Genomic DNA, 19,727 nt, shown 5'->3' on the forward strand with positions numbered 1-19,727 from the left:
ACACCCACATCAGGCACCCCCAGCCTGATCACGCGCATGCAAAAAATGCCAGCTTGGCAGGGCCAGGCTGGCACCCAGGAGCACTGCTAGGGTGTCAGGCTAACACTGCCAGGGTACCCAGGTGCCACCAGCAGTGCCATGGCACCATCCTACCCAAAAGGCATGCAGCTTGGGGGCTCTGATCCCCTTGAAGACCATGAGTGCCATTCCATCTGATCCCTGTTTGTGGAGACCAGTGCTGAACGGCACTCACCCAAGGTCTCTGAGGCAAAGGGGTTGAATCCCAAAACGTCAGGTACTTCAGGAATCTGCACAATATCTAATATGCAGATTTGCTAAAAAGTGATCCCGCCCATTGTGAGCGGGATTCACATCACAACGTCTTGCGAGATTGTGTTGAATTTTGCGAGGAGTTGTGAGCAGGGTAGATCCCGGGAACGGGGCCTCCCAGCTTTTATCGGATGTGCTACGCCACAGCAAGCTGCTTTTCCGGCGCAGCTGGCTGTTGGATTGCGCCTGTTATGTTGGCAACATTCATAACAATTTGTAGTAAAGGTTTTCATGAGGAAGGAATTTCTGAAAATTCATTAAAAATAAATCAAAATTACTCTGAATTTATGCTTGTTTTATTCAAATAAAAATCTTTACAAATAGAAAATATCAACCTAAATGCACATTATGAGTCATAGTGAGGAAGGGCAACTTGGGCAGGGGCTTTAGATCAGGTCAGCTCCCCACACTTAGGCAGAGGGTAATATGAATCCGAAAGACACCTAAAGGAAGGTGGGAAGAGGAAAATAACTTTAAAATCAAGTAAATATATTTAAAGAGCCATAACTTTTACCATCATAGGAAAGACAATAGCCGCAGGTGAGGCTTTGATGACCCATAGCAGAACCAGACAGGTGAGCTGTATGAGTGTAAAAAGGTGAACTTTGCGCAGAGGCACGTGACGCAGGTAGATAAAATCTGGTTGGTGCTTAGCTGGCATCGCAAATAGTTGCAGACGATCAAAGAACTGGAAAAAATAAGATTTAATACTTATTTTAAGAAGGTTGGTCATTTTCAAAAGAACAGGTTCATCTACATTATTCATTAAAATATATATTACATGTTAGATTTGTAAAATATTCACTAACAATCTTAAAATCAGCTGGAGATAAGATTTTAAAATAATTAACATACAGGAAAGTAAAATAAACTACTGTAAATCTTCAGTTATAATAAATGTTTCATTTTTCCTAAATACTGTGTAAGGATGGGGGAGCAAAAGAGTTAATATAAATGGATGCCTAAAATATTTGCTGCTCAAGTTGCAGAATACTTGCAAAACATTACCAGCTTGTGTGTTTGTTATTTTCTTCAATATTAAACCAACTGGGAATTATTCTTTCACAAGACAGAAGTGAATTCACTATGACAGGTCTAACAATACTGAATATAGTGTATGAAGAAAGTGAGATTTTGTTCCAGTTTCCCTTTGAAGTAATGTCTGTAACTTGTTAAATTCTGAACATTGAAAATCTACAATTATGCAACTCTGCATTAATACAGAAAAATATATCCAAAGTTGTTTACTTGTTCAACAAAGCTGTTAAAATATTTTACTAACCAATCTACATTATATTTTCTTCATATTATTAAGTACTATTACAAATTTCACACGTGGTAGGTATAATTCCTATACATGTTGTAGTGGAAAGCCTGTTTTGTGAATGTACTGCTCACCTGAATTCCTTTCAGCGATGAGGCCCCCATGTAAAGAAAGACTCCATAAAGCACTGGCATTGGAATGAACTGCAAATTTAAAGTGATTGGAAGCGTCACAAAGGAAACCTACACATTACTACTTTTCCAAGTTATTTTTGATTCCCTCCCGTCATGCTCCCATTCCTCCCATTGTTTAAAATGATCTGACAAAGAGGCTGGGTTATTGGTAATCCCTTGCCAAGACTAATTTGTAACTATGTAGTAGTTTACAGCTTATAAGCAACCTACTCAGTTCATTGTATGTGATACTGAAGACAGTGCAAAAAGATGAAACACATTTAACTCACTATGCATATTAAGGGACCTATTATTCAGACAAAAATCTATTTTACTTCTTTAGAAGTTATAGAAATTGGGGCCAGAATTTTACAGCATCTCGGGAGCAGGTTGGCAGATTGGTAAAGGAGTCGGGCTGTCTGGAAGATTGGCTATCATGCCAGTGACACTGTTCCTTGTGCCTACACACCCCACACTGCAATTCTACCAGCACCACGGCAGGCATCGGGCGGTCCTATTACCCGCCAGTCAATTGAGGCATTGTCCACCTATCTCCCCCCCCCATCTCAACCACCGTCCCCCCGACTCAGCCACTGTCCCCCCCTCCGACTCAGTCCAGGTCCCCCGCTACACACGACACAGCCCAGGTCTCCCCCCCCCCCCCCCCCCCGCCACCCCTCAACCACTGCCCTCCCACACCCTGAGGACATGGAACTGCTCTGCAAGCACCAAGATCATCTCCGAGCTCCTCTTGGAGTTCTGCTCGCCAGGTGCATGCTTTTGAAACCAGTTGTGCATCGTGCCATTCTGACATCACGCTGCATTTTATGACATGGGGGTAGGATTCCTGTGTGTGGGCCTGATAATGATATACAGTTGCGTTACAATGAGGTTCCTGATGTTGAACGGTGGGAAACGTGGTCAGCCACTGATGTGGGGAGGGGATGATCGCTTCCTCCTTTTCAGTTGACTGAAATGTGACATAGGCCTTCTTGTGATAGTTTCCTGTCTCGCTGCCAAAGCTACCCTATGCGAATGGGAGCAAAAAAAATCTCAGCCCATCTTTCCCTTTTCTGTTCTCCTGAACTAAGCCTCAAATGTCACTCTTGACTCTTCCGATCTCCCATCCACTGCTCCCCCACTCCCAAAATCTGGCCTGCAGTCTCGATCTGGTTGGCTGCAGCTGAGAAACAGGCAGAAGAAATTTTAACCAGCTCCTGCGTCAATGTTGGTAAAACCTGAGTGAAATACTTTCACTTCAGTTTTCCAGCTACAGAACAGCATGCCCCCACCTTGCCCCAAGCTAATATTGAGGCCATCTTATCATTGAACTGGTTTTAATTTTGAAAATTATATTGACTGATTAACTGACCTCGCCACACAGAGTTCAGAGTTCCCAATCTCATTTGCACTGGTGTCAGAAGGCACTGACCAGAGTCCGGATATATTTCAACCAGGATATGAGTCAGAAACTGGAACACCAGCTTAAGCTAATGTGCTGTTTCTGCTTCTGACTAGTTCTGAGTTCGACTGACAGAAGCTCGACATTACATCAGCTAAGCACCTGCTTTCTACTGGGAGGACAGAGCCCAGCATTTATAAATGTTATTCAATTGTTCCACCAGGAGTATACAGATAACAGATCATTGATTCTGAATAGTTCAATGAATAAATCAATAGAAAACTCATTAAGGCAAGAGGCAACACTCTGGAAGTATGACATATTTGACAGCTTAATATAAAAGCAAATTACTGCGGATGGTGGAATCTGAAACAAAAACAGAAAATACTGGACAATCTCAGCAGATCTGACAGCCTCAGTGGAGAGAAAAGGGAGCTAATGTTTCGAGTCTGAATGACTCTTTGTCAAAGCGTGGGCGAGATCCAGATTGCAACGTCTTGCAAGGTTCAGATGAATCTCATGAGACTTCTCAAGCATCGGAAATCTCATGAGATTCATCGGCCTTGTTGCGTCACCAAGTCGGACGCGACGAAGCCGGTAAATCTCACCCAGAGTTTCAGTCAGACCAGTTGGCACATGGTGTGACAAGCATCTGGGTGGTTGTTGAGAAATCTGCTTTGGTCACATCGTCATTTACTTTGGAGTGTGGTGTGCCTGTCTACAGTTCGCCAGTTGGTTCATATGTAGTGCATATTTATCCTGAATATTAAAGTATAAGATAGATATGATAAATTGTTTTATCTTTCTAAATTTTTATGTGTCTGTAAAAAAAATAGCTGGGGTGAAGGAATAGTGAATATTTGAGCCATTTTCTTATGTTTAAATGGAGATCCTACCAAACTTTTCGTTTGGTATAATATAGTTCACTTTTTTGGTTTGATAAATGTTTTGTTCTGTCTTAAAAGTTCATCAGCAGACTTCTGTGAATTTGCTCAGCTTCGCGTTGCGCCTGAAAAGCAGTGTGACGTGGCTCAACGCAACTGGGTGATCCCACTTCCGGGATCTACCCGACTCGCCACACCTTGTGAGACCTAACGGCATCTCGTGAAACGTCGCAATGTGCATCCCGCCCATTGTGGACGGGATCACTTTCTGGAAAATCTGCATATTAGAGTGAGACAGTTAGTCTCCGAGCACCAGGAAACACCTGGCTAATCACGCACTACGGGACTCTGTCCCCATTTGGGTAGATCACATCCAGGATTGATCAAGCCAGGTTTCACTGTGGGATCTAACTTGTCTAGTATTATCAGCTGGAATCGCAAGACTCTTTATGCAAGTATATTGATTTCTTTATTTTCAAGTCTTGCACTGCCTGCAGCTACATCAAGGGTTTCTGGCCTGTTCCATAGCCACTTCCACTACTGTTTAGAGGTGCCTACTGGGAGGGTGACCTACAGGTGAATCTTTCTCAGATTGTCTCGCTCTTTCTTTCCACTCAGTGCCTTTGCTCATCACCTACCCTCAGCTATGACTGGGAATTTACTCAAGTGGTAGAGACAACCCTGCACCCACCTCTGGTACACTGGGATGTTATGGCACAACACTGCCTCCACATTGATTATTTGTATGAAAAGAATATAATCATTATCGCACTACAGGCTGCTATGTTAGGATATGAAAAGTGGTTGTGAACATTGAGTTATCTTCAGAAACAATGCAATGCAACAAAAATCCTAAATTTGAGTTATATTACCTCATGAATTTTTTAATTGATTATATTTTGTAAACATCAAGATAATCAGAATTTTTCTTATAATTCAATTAAAAGTCTATTTTGCATTCCATAATCTTTCAAATTAGCATTCTCCACTGGAATTTACCATTACAAGAAGTTGCTTAATGCTTCCACTGTTATCTTACCTTTAAGAAAGCAGTCATAAAGACAGAGCAGCCCATAAGTACAAAGATCATGAGACCAGTGACCCGCTGTTCTCGAATGCCAAGGAACTTTGGCTGTTCACCAGGAGCTGAACATTCTGACTCCAGCTTCAAACTGTTCACATGAGAGATGGAAAGAACAGTTGCAGCTACAAACCAGGGCAGTCCCATGATTGAACACACACCCAACATTAAAGCTACCATCATGAGGTCAAGGTGATAGCCACATCCTTTCTGTGGGGAGAAAGAACTATTTACTTGAAATCTCTAAGTTCTAACTGGTTAACTACTCTGAAATGTTAGTACCATGTTACAAACCAAAACAGTTATCTCAACCATACATAGACCATGATGTGGTTTTTATATGCACACTACACTGGTTTTGCAGTGAATCCATTTTAAGTCTGTATATATGATGCAAAGTACTAACTGATAATAGGCTAAAATAATTAAAGATGTAACTGTGTTCAACATTATGTCATTTACATCATCCATTTTCGACAAAACATTTTGGGACAATTATTAATGATCAAAAGGAAATCATACCTTCAGCTTGTGTTCTTTCCTGTTTATAATAACAGCAGTGATCTGTTGGTCCATGAAGATCAGAATGGTGCAGAGCAGAGCTGGGATAATGCCAGCAATGACTGTCCACCAAGGATTTGGACCTATTGGGTTAATTAGCCACCCACGATCATCTCTTGTTGGCTACAAATAAGCATATATCGTACAAGCAATTTAAAATCAATTCCACAACCAACTATCATTGCAATCCTGTACCCTCTCATAGCAGTGCATCCCTAAGACATTATACATTAATGATGTGGTTACTTTTGCACATCTCATTCAATTGAATGGTGCAGTTGATCCTCACGTAATAGATACCCAAATCTGAATTATTTACAATCTTTTAAAGTGTAACTGGATTGCAATTATTGTTTTGCTGGAGTTAGAATGGTTCTGAATGTATTCTTCAATTAAGTCTTTGCTTTACCTTATTGTACAATATTATGTTCAAAATTTTAAAAATATCTTCAGTGGTGGAATCTACTTTTCTTAATTGAATAAAGCAGTGAAACAGAACTTCTGTAATAGTCATTCTCTTGTTTTTCATAAACATGTATTTTCCAGAAAAATAACAGTCTTATCTTGCTCAACTAAATGTCGCACCGGGTGCTCCAGTTTCCTCCCATAAGTCCCGAAATTTGGACATTCTGAATTCTCCCTCCGTGTACCCGAACAGGTGTCGGAATGTGGCGACTAGGGGATTTTCACAGTAACTTCATTGCAGTGTTAATGTAAGCCTACTTGTGACAATAAAGATTATTATTATAAAAGAGTTGAAATGTTAAGACTAAGGACGGAATTTTCCTATCCAGGTAGTGGTGAGAATCATGGCAGACGTGAGCATAAAATTGGGCAAGACCAAAAGTAGGATATCCACTCGCAGGAAAATAAGTTGGAATTTCCCCTCAGGATTTTCAGGGCTGCTGAATACAAAGAACAAAGAAATGTACAGCACAGGAACAGGCCCTTCGGCCCTCCAAGCCCGTGGCGACCATGCTGCCCGACTAAACTACAATCTTCTACACTTCCTGGGTCCGTATCCCTCTATTTCCATCCTATTCATGTATTTGTCAAGATGCCCCTTAAATGTCACTATCGTCCCTGCTTCCACCACCTCCTCCGGTAGCGAGTTCCAGGCACCCACTACCCTCTGGCGGATCAACATTCCCGCTAATCCATTTCGGGAACTCCATTTGCAAGCATTAGCATGCCATGCATACACATTAAATTCACAACTCACCGGAATCACGTTCTTCCTACTACTTTAGTGCCACGTCAGCAGATAATTAGACTAGTCTGATTTACGACCAGATATAAATAGCATGCACCTGCCCACCTTCAACTCACCGGCGACTTTAAGCTGTGCATACCATTCACTGTGCTGCTGCCATCAAGTGCTTTCTGTACCTGGGCAGACTGTTGCGGGGCACAGACAGGGCTGCACTATATCTGGGGAGACTGTTGGGGGGGCACAGGCAGGGCTGCATTGTATCTGGGGAGACTGTTGTGGGGCACAGGCAGGGCTGCACTGTATCTGGGGAGACTGTTGTGCGGCACAGGCACGGCTGCACTCTACCCACACAGACTTTTGTGGGCACAGACAGAGCTGAACTCTAACCGGGGAGACTGTTGTGGGGCACAGGCAGGGCTGTACTGTACCCAGAGAGACTGTTGTGGGGCACTGACACAGCTGTATTGTACCCAGAGAGACTGTTGTGGGGCACAGACACAGCTGTATTGTATCCAGAGAGACTGTTGTGGGACACAGGTAGGGCTGCACTGTACCCAGAGAGACTGTTGTGGGGCACAGACAGAGCTGTATTGTACCCAGAGAGACTGTTGTGGGGCAGACACAGCTGCACTGTACCCAGAGAGACGGTTGTGGGGCACAGACAGAGCTGTATTGTACCCAGAGAGACTGTTGTGGGGCATACACAGCTGTATTGTACCCAGAGACTGTTGCGGGACACGCGTAGGACTGCACTGTACCCAGAGAGACTGTTGTGGAGCACAGGCAGGGGTTGTACTGTACCCAGAGAGACTGTTGTGGGGCACAGACAGAGCTGTATTGTACCCAGAGAGACTGTTGTGGGGCAGACACAGCTGTATTGTACCCAGAGAGACTGTTGCGGGACATTCGTAGGACTGCACTGTACCCAGAGAGACTGTTGTGGAGCACAGGCAGGGGTTGTACTGTACCCAGAGAGACTGTTGTGGGGCACAGGCAGGGCTGTACTGTACCCAGGCAGACTGTTGCAGGGCACAGGCAGGGCTGCACTGTACCCAGAGAGACTGTTGCGGGGCACAGGCTGGGTGATATTGTATCTGGATAGACTGTTGTGGGGCACAGGCAGGGCTGCACTGTACCCAGAGTGACTGTTGCGGGGCACAGGCAGGGGTGCACTCTAACCGGAGAGACTTGTGGGGCACAGGCAGGGCTGTACTGTACCCAGAGAGGCTGTTGTGCGGCACAGACAGAGCTGTACTATACCCAGAGAGACTGTTGTGGGGCACAGGCAGAGCTGTACTGTACCCAGAGAGACTGTTGTGGGGCACAGGCAGGGCTGCACTGTACCCAGAGAGACTGTTGTGGGGCACAGGCAGAGCTGTACTGTACCCAGAGAGACTGTTGTGGGGCACAGGCAGGGCTGCACTGTACCCAGCGAAACTGTTGTGGGGTACAGGCAGGGCTGCACTGTACCCAGAGAGACTGATGTGGGGCACAGGCAGAGCTGTATTGTACCCAGAGAGACTGTTGTGGGGCACAGGCAGGGCTGTACTGTACCCAGAGAGACTGATGTGGGGCACAGGCAGGGCTGTACTGTACCAAGAGAGACTGTTGTGGGGCACAGGCAGGGCTGCACTGTACCCAGCGAAACTGTTGTGGGGTACAGGCAGGGCTGCACTGTACCCAGAGAGACTGATGTGGGGCACAGGCAGAGCTGTACTGCACCCAGAGAGATTGTATTTTTTATAAATGTTTTTTATTGGGTTTTTGAACAAAGTATATTTACCGTTATGTACACAGGATAAGAGACATATATATACATATATATATACACACATATAGAAGAGAAGGGCACACCCAAACAGACCAAAGAAAATAAAGTAGTAAATAATTTTTAAAAATACAATAAAAAATAAAGTACAATAACTGGTGGGGTATTGTGCACCAGCTCAACAGCAGCAACTCTGTACACCTGGCAAGATTATTTACAACACATAAGTGGGTGACTGTTGGTGGGGGGCAGGGAGGGCTGGAGACTGGTAGGGTAAATATACATTTGGGTGCCGGAGAAACAATTTCAGTGGGCAATCCTCGAATGGGTTTGGTGTTGGTGTTGTCGCTTGCTTCTCCCGGACGGATCTCACTGCCGTCTCGCGCACCTCCGCTTCTGCCATTCCTCCCGTCTTTCGTCTTTATTCTCCTCGTTCCCTGCTCCTGGAGATGCCATGTTCGTTATTGTATCCCATGTCTTCCTTGCGACTCTCATTTCCCTGCCTCCCACCCACCTCCCTTGTTCTCCTCTCTTGTTCCCTGTCTCTTCCCTCTCCTCCCCCTCCCATGGTTCGCCTTTCTTTCCTCTTCAGTTTTGGGGCAAGACATGTGGCCGGGCGTCCTTTGCACTGTTCACATCTATCCTCCACCTCCGGGAAGAACCTACCCATACGGGTTCTTGTTAAGTGGGCTCTATGTACCACTTTTAGCTGCGTCGGGCTGAGCCTTGCGCACGTGGAGGTGGAGTTGACCCTATGCAGTGCTTCGCTCCAGAGTCCCCACCCTATTTCAATCCCCAGGTCCTCCTCCCATTTCTTTCTTGGTGCGTCCAGTACAGTGTCGGCCCTTTCTATCAGTCGGTCATGCATGTCCCAGACAGATTGTTATGGGGTACAGGCAGAGCTGCACTCTAACCGGACAGACTGTTGTAGGGCACAGGCAGGGCTGCACTCTAACCGGACAGACTGTTGTGCGCACAGGCAGGGCTGCACTGTACCAGAGTGACGGTCGCGGGTCACAGGCAGGGCTGCACTCTAATCGGAGAGACTGTTGTGGGGCACAGGCAGGGCTGTACTGTACCCAGAGAGACTGTTGTGGGGCACAGGCAGGGCTGTACTGTACCCAGAGAGACTGATGTGGGGCACAGGCAGGGCTGTACTGTACCAAGAGAGACTGTTGTGGGGCACAGGCAGGGCTGCACTGTACCCAGAGAGACTGTTGTGGGGCACAGGCAGGGCTGTACTGTACCCAGAGACTGTTGTGGGGCACAGGCAGTGGTACACTCTAACTAGAGAGACTGTTGCAGGGCACAGGCAGGGTGACATTGTATCCGGAAGACTGTTGTGGGGCACAGGCAGAGCTGTACTCCAGCTGGAGAGACTGTTGCGGGGCACAGGCAGGGCTGTACTCTAACTGGAGAGACTGTTGTGGGGCACAGGCAGGGCTGCACTTTAACTTGAGAGACTGTTGTGGGGCACAGGGAGTGCTGTACTCTAACTGGAGAGACTGTTGTGGGGCACAGGCAGGGCTGCACTTTAACTGGAGAGACTGTTGTGGGGCACAGGCAGTGCTGCACTCTAACTGGACAGACTGTTGTGGGGCACAGGCAGTGCTGCACTCTAAATGGAGAGACTGTTGTGGGGCACAGGCAGGGCTGCACTCTAACTGGAGAGACTGTTGTGGGGCATAGGCAGGGCTGCACTCTAACTGGAGAGACTGTTGTGGGGCACAGGCAGTGCTGCACTCTAACTGGAGAGACTGTTGTGGGGCACAGGCAGTGCTGCACTCTAACTGGAGAGACTGTTGTGGGGCACAGGCAGGGCTGCACTTTAACTGGAGAGACTGTTGTGGGGCACAGGCAGTGCTGCACTCTAACTGGAGAGACTGTTGTGGGGCACAGGCAGGGCTGCACTTTAATTGGAGAGACTGTTGTGGGGCACAGGCAGTGCTGCACTCTAACTGGAGAGACTGTTGTGGGGCATAGGCAGGGCTGCACTTTAATTGGAGAGACTGTTGTGGGGCATAGGCAGAGCTGCACTTTAATTGGAGAGACTGTTGTGGGGCACAGGCAGGGCTGCACTTTAACTGGAGAGACTGTTGTGGGGCACAGTCAGGGCTGCACTTTAACTGGACAGACTGTTGTGGGGCACAGTCAGGGCTGCACTTTAACTGGACAGACTGTTGTGGGGCACAGGCAGAGCTGCACTCTAACTGGTGAGACTTGTGGGGCACAGGCAGGGCTGCACTTTAATTGGAGAGACTGTTGTGGGGCACAGTCAGGGCTGCACTTTAACTGGACAGACTGTTGTGGGGCACAGGCAGGGCTGCACTTTAACTGGACAGACTGTTGTGGGGCACAGTCAGAGCTGCACCTTAACTGGACAGACTGTTGCGGGGCACAGGCAGGGCTGCACTTTAACTGGACAGACTGTTGTGGGGCACAGGCAGGGCTGCACTTTAACTGGACAGACTGTTGTGGGGCACAGGCAGGGCTGCACATTAACTGGAGAGACTGTTGTGGGGCACAGGCAGGGCTGCACTCTAACTGGAGAGACTTGTGGGGCACAGGCAGGGCTGCACTTTAACTGGACAGACTGTTGTGGGGCACAGGCAGGGCTGCACTTTAACTGGACAGACTGTTGTGGGGCACAGGCAGGGCTGCTCTCTAACTGGAGAGACTGTTGTGGGGCACAGGCAGGGCTGCACATTAACTGGACAGACTTGCGGGGCACAGGCAGGGCTGCACTTTAACTGGAGAGACTGTTGCGGGGCACAGGCAGGGCTGCACTTTAACTGGACAGACTTGCGGGGCACAGGCAGGGCTGCACTCTAACTGGAAAGACTGTTGCGGGGCACAGGCAGGGCTGCACTCTAACTGGAGAGACTGTTGTGGGGCACGGGCAGGGCTGCACTTTAACTGGACAGACTGTTGTGGGGCACAGGCAGGGCTGCACTTTAACTGGACAGACTGTTGTGGGGCACAGGCAGGGCTGCACTCTAACTGGAGAGACTTTTGCGGGGCACAGGCACGGCTGCACTCTAACTGGACAGACTGTTGTGGGGCACAGGCAGGGCTGCACTTTAACTGGACAGACTGTTGTGGGGCACAGGCAGGGCTGCACTCTAACTGGAGAGACTGTTGTGGGGCACAGGCAGGGCTGCACTTTAACGGGACAGACTGTTGTGGGGCACAGGCAGGGCTGCACATTAACTGGACAGACTGTTGTGGGGCACAGGCAGGGCTGCACTCTAACTGGAGAGACTGTTGTGGGGCACAGGCAGGGCTGCATTTTAACTGGACAGACTGTTGTGGGGCACAGGCAGGGCTGCACTCTAACTGGAGAGACTGTTGTGGGGCACAGGCAGGGCTGCACTTTAACTGGACAGACTGTTGTGGGGCACAGGCAGGGCTGCACTTTAACTGGACAGACTTGCGGGGCACAGGCAGGGCTGCACATTAACTGGACAGACTGTTGTGGGGCACAGGCAGGGCTGCACATTAACTGGACAGACTGTTGTGGGGCACAGGCAGGGCTGCACTCTAACTGGTGAGACTTGTGGGGCACAGTCAGGGCTGTACTTTAACTGGACAGACTGTTGTGGGGCACAGGCAGGGCTGCACTTTAACTGGACAGACTGTTGTGGGGCACAGGCAGGGCTGCACATTAACTGGACAGACTGTTGTGGGGCACAGGCAGGGCTGCACATTAACTGGACAGACTGTTGTGGGGCACAGGCAGTGCTGCACTCTAACTGGAGAGACTTTTGCGGGGCACAGGCAGGGCTGCACTCTAACTGGACAGACTGTTGTGGGGCACAGGCAGGGCTGCACGCTAACTGGAGAGACTGTTGTGGGGCACAGGCAGTGCTGCACTCTAACTGGAGAGACTTTTGCGGGGCACAGGCAGGGCTGCACATTAACTGGACAGACTGTTGTGGGGCACAGGCAGGGCTGCACTCTAACTGGAGAGACTGTTGTGGGGCACAGGCAGGGCTGCACTTTAACTGGAGAGACTTTTGTGGGGCACAGGCAGGGCTGCACATTAACTGGACAGACTGTTGTGGGGCACAGGCAGTACTGCACTCTAACTGGAGAGACTTTTGCGGGGCACAGGCAGGGCTGCACTTTAACTGGACAGACTGTTGTGGGGCACAGGCAGGGCTGCACATTAACTGGACAGACTGTTGTGGGACACAGGCAGGGCTGCACTTTAACTGGAGAGACTGTTGTGGGGCACAGGCAGTGCTGCACTCTAACTGGAGAGACTTTTGCGGGGCACAGGCAGGGCTGCACTCTAACTGGACAGACTTGCGGGGCACAGGCAGGGCTGCACTCTAACTGGACAGACTGTTGTGGGGCACAGGCAGGGCTGCACTTTAACTGGACTGACTGTTGTGGGGCACAGGCAGTGCTGCACTCTAACTGGAGAGACTTTTGCGGGGCACAGGCAGGGCTGCACTCTAACTGGACAGACTTGCGGGGCACAGGCAGGGCTGCACTCTAACTGGACAGACTGTTGTGGGGCACAGGCAGGGCTGCACTTTAACTGGACAGACTGTTTGGGGCACAGGCAGGGCTGCACTCTAACTGGACAGACTGTTGTGGGGCACAGGCAGGGCTGCACTTTAACTGGACAGACTGTTGTGGGGCACAGGCAGGGCTGCACTCTAACTGGACAGACTGTTGTGGGGCACAGGCAGGGCTGCACTTTAACTGGATAGACTGTTGTGGGGCACAGGCAGGGCTGCACTTTAACTGGACAGACTGTTGCGGGGCACAGGCAGGGCTGCACTCTAACTGGAGAGACTGTTGTGGGGCACAGGCAGGGCTGCACTTTAACTGGAGACACTGTTGTGGGGCACAGGCAGCGCTGCACTCTAACTGGAGAGACTTTTGCGGGGCACAGGCAGGGCTGCACTCTAACTGGACAGACTGTTGTGGGGCACAGGCAGGGCTGCACTTTAACTGGAGAGACTGTTGTGGGGCACAGGCAGGGCTGCTCTCTAACTAGAGAGACTGTTGTGGGGCACAGGCAGGGCTGCACTCTAACTGGAGAGACTGTTGTGGGGCACAGGCAGGGCTGCACATTAACTGGAGAGACTTTTGCGGGGCACAGGCAGGGCTGCACTTTAACTGGACAGACTTGCGGGGCACAGGCAGGGCTGCACTTTAACTGGACAGACTTGCGGGGCACAGGCAGGGCTGCACATTAACTGGAGAGACTGTTGCGGGGCACAGGCAGGGCTGCACTCTAACTGGACAGACTGTTGTGGGGCACAGGCAGGGCTGCACTCTAACTGGAGAGACTTTTGCGGGGCACAGGCAGGGCTGCACTCTAACTGGAGAGACTTGTGGAGCACAGGCAGGGCTGCACTTTAACTGGAGAGACTTGTGGAGCACAGGCAGGGCTGCACTTTAACTGGAGAGACTGTTGTGGGGCACAGGCAGTGCTGCACTCTAACTGGAGAGACTTTTGCGGGGCACAGGCAGGGCTGCACTCTAACTGGACAGACTTGCGGGGCACAGGCAGGGCTGCACTCTAACTGGACAGACTGTTGTGGGGCACAGGCAGGGCTGCACTTTAACTGGACTGACTGTTGTGGGGCACAGGCAGTGCTGCACTCTAACTGGAGAGACTTTTGCGGGGCACAGGCAGGGCTGCACTCTAACTGGACAGACTTGCGGGGCACAGGCAGGGCTGCACTCTAACTGGACAGACTGTTGTGGGGCACAGGCAGGGCTGCACTTTAACTGGACAGACTGTTTGGGGCACAGGCAGGGCTGCACTCTAACTGGACAGACTGTTGTGGGGCACAGGCAGGGCTGCACTTTAACTGGACAGACTGTTGTGGGGCACAGGCAGGGCTGCACTCTAACTGGACAGACTGTTGTGGGGCACAGGCAGGGCTGCACTTTAACTGGATAGACTGTTGTGGGGCACAGGCAGGGCTGCACTTTAACTGGACAGACTGTTGCGGGGCACAGGCAGGGCTGCACTCTAACTGGAGAGACTGTTGTGGGGCACAGGCAGGGCTGCACTTTAACTGGAGACACTGTTGTGGGGCACAGGCAGCGCTGCACTCTAACTGGAGAGACTTTTGCGGGGCACAGGCAGGGCTGCACTCTAACTGGACAGACTGTTGTGGGGCACAGGCAGGGCTGCACTTTAACTGGAGAGACTGTTGTGGGGCACAGGCAGGGCTGCTCTCTAACTAGAGAGACTGTTGTGGGGCACAGGCAGGGCTGCACTCTAACTGGAGAGACTGTTGTGGGGCACAGGCAGGGCTGCACATTAACTGGAGAGACTTTTGCGGGGCACAGGCAGGGCTGCACTTTAACTGGACAGACTTGCGGGGCACAGGCAGGGCTGCACTTTAACTGGACAGACTTGCGGGGCACAGGCAGGGCTGCACATTAACTGGAGAGACTGTTGCGGGGCACAGGCAGGGCTGCACTCTAACTGGACAGACTGTTGTGGGGCACAGGCAGGGCTGCACTCTAACTGGAGAGACTTTTGCGGGGCACAGGCAGGGCTGCACTCTAACTGGAGAGACTTGTGGAGCACAGGCAGGGCTGCACTTTAACTGGACAGACTGTTGTGGGGCACAGGCAGGGCTGCACTTTAACTGGACAGACTGTTTCATAGATTATCATAGAATTTACAGTGCAGAAGGAGGCCATTCGGCCCATCGAGTCTGCACCGGCTCTTGGAAAGAGCACCCTACCCAAGGTCAACACCTCCACCCTATCCCCATAACCCACTAACCCCACCCAACACTAAGGGCAATTTATCATGGCCAATCCACCTAACCTGCACATCTTTGGACTGTGGGAGGAAACCGGAGCACCCGGAGGAAACCCACGCACAGACGGGGAGGATGTGCAGACTCCGCACAGACAGTGACCCAAGCTGGTATCGAACTTGGGACCCTGGAGCTGTGAAGCAATTGTGCTATCCACAATGCTACCGTGCTACCCTGTTGTGGGGCACAGGCATGGCTGCACTTTAACTGGACAGACTGTTGTGGGGCACAGGCATGGCTGCACTTTAACTGGACAGACTGTTGTGGGGCACAGGCAGGGCTGCACTTTAACTGGACAGACTGTTGTGGGGAACAGGCAGGGCTGCACTCTCCCCAGTAAGTGGTCTCAGGGATGTGAGAAGGGAAGGCGAGTCACAACATTAAGGGAACGCAGCATCTGGACATCTACCATGTCCAAGATAGTCAATGAGCACCTCCAGTGGCGGCATGTGAGGGACAGGTCACTGCTTCGGTAGCTCCGACCAGGATCTGCTTTTGCTGGACAGTTTTTGCAGGAAAGCACTCTGGATCAGTACTACAGGGTTCCCACACTAAACACATGTCAAAAGGGCAAGGAAAGGAAGCAAGAAACCGACAGTAGACAATTCCTCAGCAGAGTCGGAGGCTTTGTGCTGTTCCTCAGCAGAGAAAATGGTGACGGTAGGATTGCCGATGACGGCCACCCATCGGACCCAAGGTTAGTTTCCGCTCCGAAGGAGGTTAATGCAGCATTTGAAGCTTTCTGTAGGGATCTTTATAGGTCAGAGTCCACGGGGCGTGGGTCGGACATGGTGGAGGTTTTAAATGGGTTCTCCTTCCTGGTGGTGGAAAGAGTAGGGAGGAGTTAGAGGCGCTGTTAAGCTTTGAGAGGCGCTGAGGGAGATTGCTGATGAAAACAGGTAAGGCCCCTGATGGGTTTCCTGTCAAGTTTTATAAGATGTTTGTGGGCCAGTTGGTGCCATTGATAGTAGATATATTCAATGATTCTCTAGCTTGGGGAATGTTGCCCGATATATTCTCGCAGGTCAAAAGGATAGGGATCCCACGGAACGTGGTTCATATAGGCCCATCTCTCTTTTGAACGCGGACACCAGAGGTAGCTTCGGGTATTGGGTATCATAGTGGCCCATGATTAGTCCATGCTTCTTAGGTTAAGATATGTAAGTTTGGTGAGATGGGTGAGGTCCGGTTTAGAGAGGTGGGATGTCCTTCTGCTGTCCCTGGCGGGCAAGGTCCAGGCAATTAAGATGAATATTTTACCAAGGTTCCTATTTCTGTTCCAATGCCTCCCCGTTTTCCATGCCGAGTATTTTGTTGCCAAGGTGAACAAGTTGGTGAATTGTTTTATTTGGGCGGGTAAGAATTTGTAGGGTATACCTTCAGAGGGACCGGCAGTTTGGGAGCTTGGCGTTACTCTATTTTCTCCTTTATTAATGGGCAGCCAATGTTGAGAAGGTTTAGGAGTGGCTGGGGGAGTCAGACTCCATGGGCGGGATTCTCTGTTCCCCGACGCCGATTTCGTAATCGGAAATCAGGCAGAGAATCCCTTTTTACGTCGAAACCTGTTTGATGCAGGTTTCCCATGCTCCGCACCCTCTGAATCGGCATCCTAGCGGCGTGCACCGCACCCCATTGGGACGGCCTTAGCGCATCACCTGAAAGCCCTCCCCCGATGGGCCGAGTTCCCGACCATGCGGTTGACTCATGGTCTCAGCGGTCAGGAACCCGGCGTGGTGGCTGCGGACTGTGTCCAGCGCCATCACAGTTGGGTGGGAGACATGCTGCTGGCCAGGGCGGGGAGGCTTCCGCGAAGGCTGGGCTGGTGGGGGCTGACCAGGGGGCATCGAGGGGATGTCCAGGGGGGAACTATCTGGCAGGTCAGGTCCATGCATGGCCAGTGCCAAATTTTACGATGCGACTGCTGCAGGTCGTCGTCGTGCGCAGGCGTGGCCATGGACCATTTATTTTGTGGAGGCTGGGAGTTTTACATGGCTGCTAGCCCCTCGCCAGTTGCACTGGTGAGGGGACGGCGGCAATTTTTTCCATGTAAAACGCCGCAGATCCTCCGCACTTAGCTTCAGGATCGGGGAATCTGGCCCCATATGCCGGGGGGGGGGGGATGTCATTGCTGTCTTCCATATACGGTAACCATTTGTTTGTGCCGTCAGGGTTGGGTGCGACGTTTAAGTCGTGGGAAGTAAAGGGTCTGGAGTGCTCTCGGGATCTGTTCCTGGAGGGACGATTGCCAGTTGAGAGGCATTCGCGGTGAAATTTCAACTGTGAGGTGCACATTTGTTCCGATATTATCAGTTACATGATTTTATCCATAAGGCTTGTCCTACATTTCTCGTCTCGATTCAAGCCTCCCTGTTGGGGAGAATCCTATTGTTGGCATGGTCAAGGGTAGGGGGGAGCACTTCAAATATTTATGGGCAGATCACGTCAATGGAAGCTGCTCCGCTGCGGCAGGTGAGGGTGAAGTGGGAGGAGGAGCTGGGACCCATTCTGGATGAGGTTGTGTGGATTGAGGCCCTTTGTAGGGTGAATTCCACCTACTCCTGTGCACAGCTCAGCCTGATTCAGCTTAAGGTGGTACATAGAGCTCACCTAACTAAGGCTAGGAAGAGCAGGATCTTTGATGAAATGAAGGACAGGTGTAAGCAGTTCTCTTGTGGGCCCACTAATCACACCCACATGTTCTGGTCGTGTCCAAGGATGGTAAGCTTTTGGGTCTCCTTCTTTAGCATCATGTCAGTGATTCTTAGCATTGATCTGGAGCCTTGTCTGTTGGTGGCCATATTTCGTGTATCGGACTCGCTGGGGGTGTTGACCGCTCTGAAGGTGGATGTTCTTGCCTTTGCCTCGCTGATAGCCCGGGGACGGGTTTTACTGGAATAGAGATCTTCCGTTCCACCTCGTGCCTCAGCCGGGTTGGGTGACCTCATGAAATTTCTCGATTTGAAAAAGGTCAAGTACACCATTAGGGGATCGTGAAGGGATTCTATCCGAGGTGGGGACCATTCAACTCATACTTTAAAGAATTAGTCACCATCAGCTGTTAGATGTGGAAAGGTGGTTATTATTATTGTCGGGGGTAGGTAATTTTTGTTGGGCTGGTGGGAGTTAGAAGATTGGTTGGCGGTATTTTTAAAAAATATCTATTGTCATTATGACACTGTAGTCAGAGCCACATTCTGGGCTGTTTGATGTTGATGTTGTATTTGTTATCAATGAAAAATATAAATCAAAATATTTTTTTAAAAAGATGGTCCACGAGACGCTGAACACATCATTGTGGTCCAGGGCACCAGGCTTCCAAATATTCCAGAAGTGCAATTCAAATCCAACTGCAGCAGCCTGGCAGTGCCTTGAATGAGTCTGAAATCACAGCCCTCTAATGTTCAACCCTCTCCAATCCTATTTGTGACTGCACTGTCTTTGCGAACCCTCCTGAAGTGGACTGGGCCCACTGGTCGTTGAGACAGAGCCGCCATGGGCGATTATAGTTGACCCCACAGAAACTTAGATAAGGAAAGGATCCTGAGGTGGGTGAAGGACACTCGAGAATGTAGATGGGAGCGACATCCTGTCAGAATTCATCAGGATGTTGGGGCAGAACTGGCAAAAAGGCGTGCAAGGTTTAACAAGGCCAAGGCGGTGCTTTGTAAGAGAAAAGTGCATTTTGGAGTGGTGTACCCAGCTCGCCTCTGGGTAAAAGCAAATTACTGCGGATGCTGGAATCTGAAACCAAAGAGAAAATGCTGGAAAATCTCAGCAGGTCTGGCAGCATCTGTAGGGAGAGAAAAGAGCTAATGTTTCGAGTCCAGATGGCCCTTTGTCAAAGCGGTCTTCTTGTAGGCCCGCTCATCACACCCACATGTTCTGGTCGTGTCCAAGGATGGCAAGCTTTTGGGTCGCCTTCTTTAGCACCATGTCAGTGATTCTTAGCATTGAACTGGAGCCTTGTCTGTTGGTGGCCATTTTTGGGGTGTCGGACTCACCTCTGGGTCATGTTCAGGGACAGGGACTACTATTTTGACATGCCAGAGGAGGCACTTTGTAAAAAAGCAAGGACTGAGGGAGAATTGAATGAAGTTGTTGGTTACACCTGACTTGTTTTTTTTAATGTGTTTTGCTATTTTGCCTTTTTCCTCGATTTTGTCTTTTGTTTCCAGTATTGTTGGAAATGTTTGGGGGAGAGGTATTGGGTGTGGGTATATGGGGCGGGATTCTCTTATCCCGCGGCAG

The 19,727-nt window shown here is 49.9% G+C and overlaps 1 protein-coding gene across 3 annotated transcripts in view; it reads right to left on the reverse strand.

The window, feature by feature from the left end:
* LOC140405470 (electroneutral sodium bicarbonate exchanger 1-like) overlaps window positions 1–19,727 on the reverse strand; it is a 391,515-nt gene that overhangs the window by 29,117 nt on the left and 342,671 nt on the right. For all 3 annotated transcript variants that reach the window (XM_072493938.1, XM_072493937.1, XM_072493936.1), the window contains 4 exons: window positions 5,657–5,818; window positions 5,093–5,344; window positions 1,729–1,797; window positions 845–1,018 (listed from right to left, as the gene is read on the reverse strand). In XM_072493938.1, coding sequence (XP_072350039.1) covers window positions 845–1,018; window positions 1,729–1,797; window positions 5,093–5,344; window positions 5,657–5,818 — 657 coding nt within the window. The remainder of the gene's footprint in view (window positions 1–844; window positions 1,019–1,728; window positions 1,798–5,092; window positions 5,345–5,656; window positions 5,819–19,727) is intronic.

The sequence above is a fragment of the Scyliorhinus torazame genome, chromosome X, assembly GCF_047496885.1.
Source record: "Scyliorhinus torazame isolate Kashiwa2021f chromosome X, sScyTor2.1, whole genome shotgun sequence".
Lineage (NCBI taxonomy): Eukaryota > Metazoa > Chordata > Chondrichthyes > Carcharhiniformes > Scyliorhinidae > Scyliorhinus > Scyliorhinus torazame.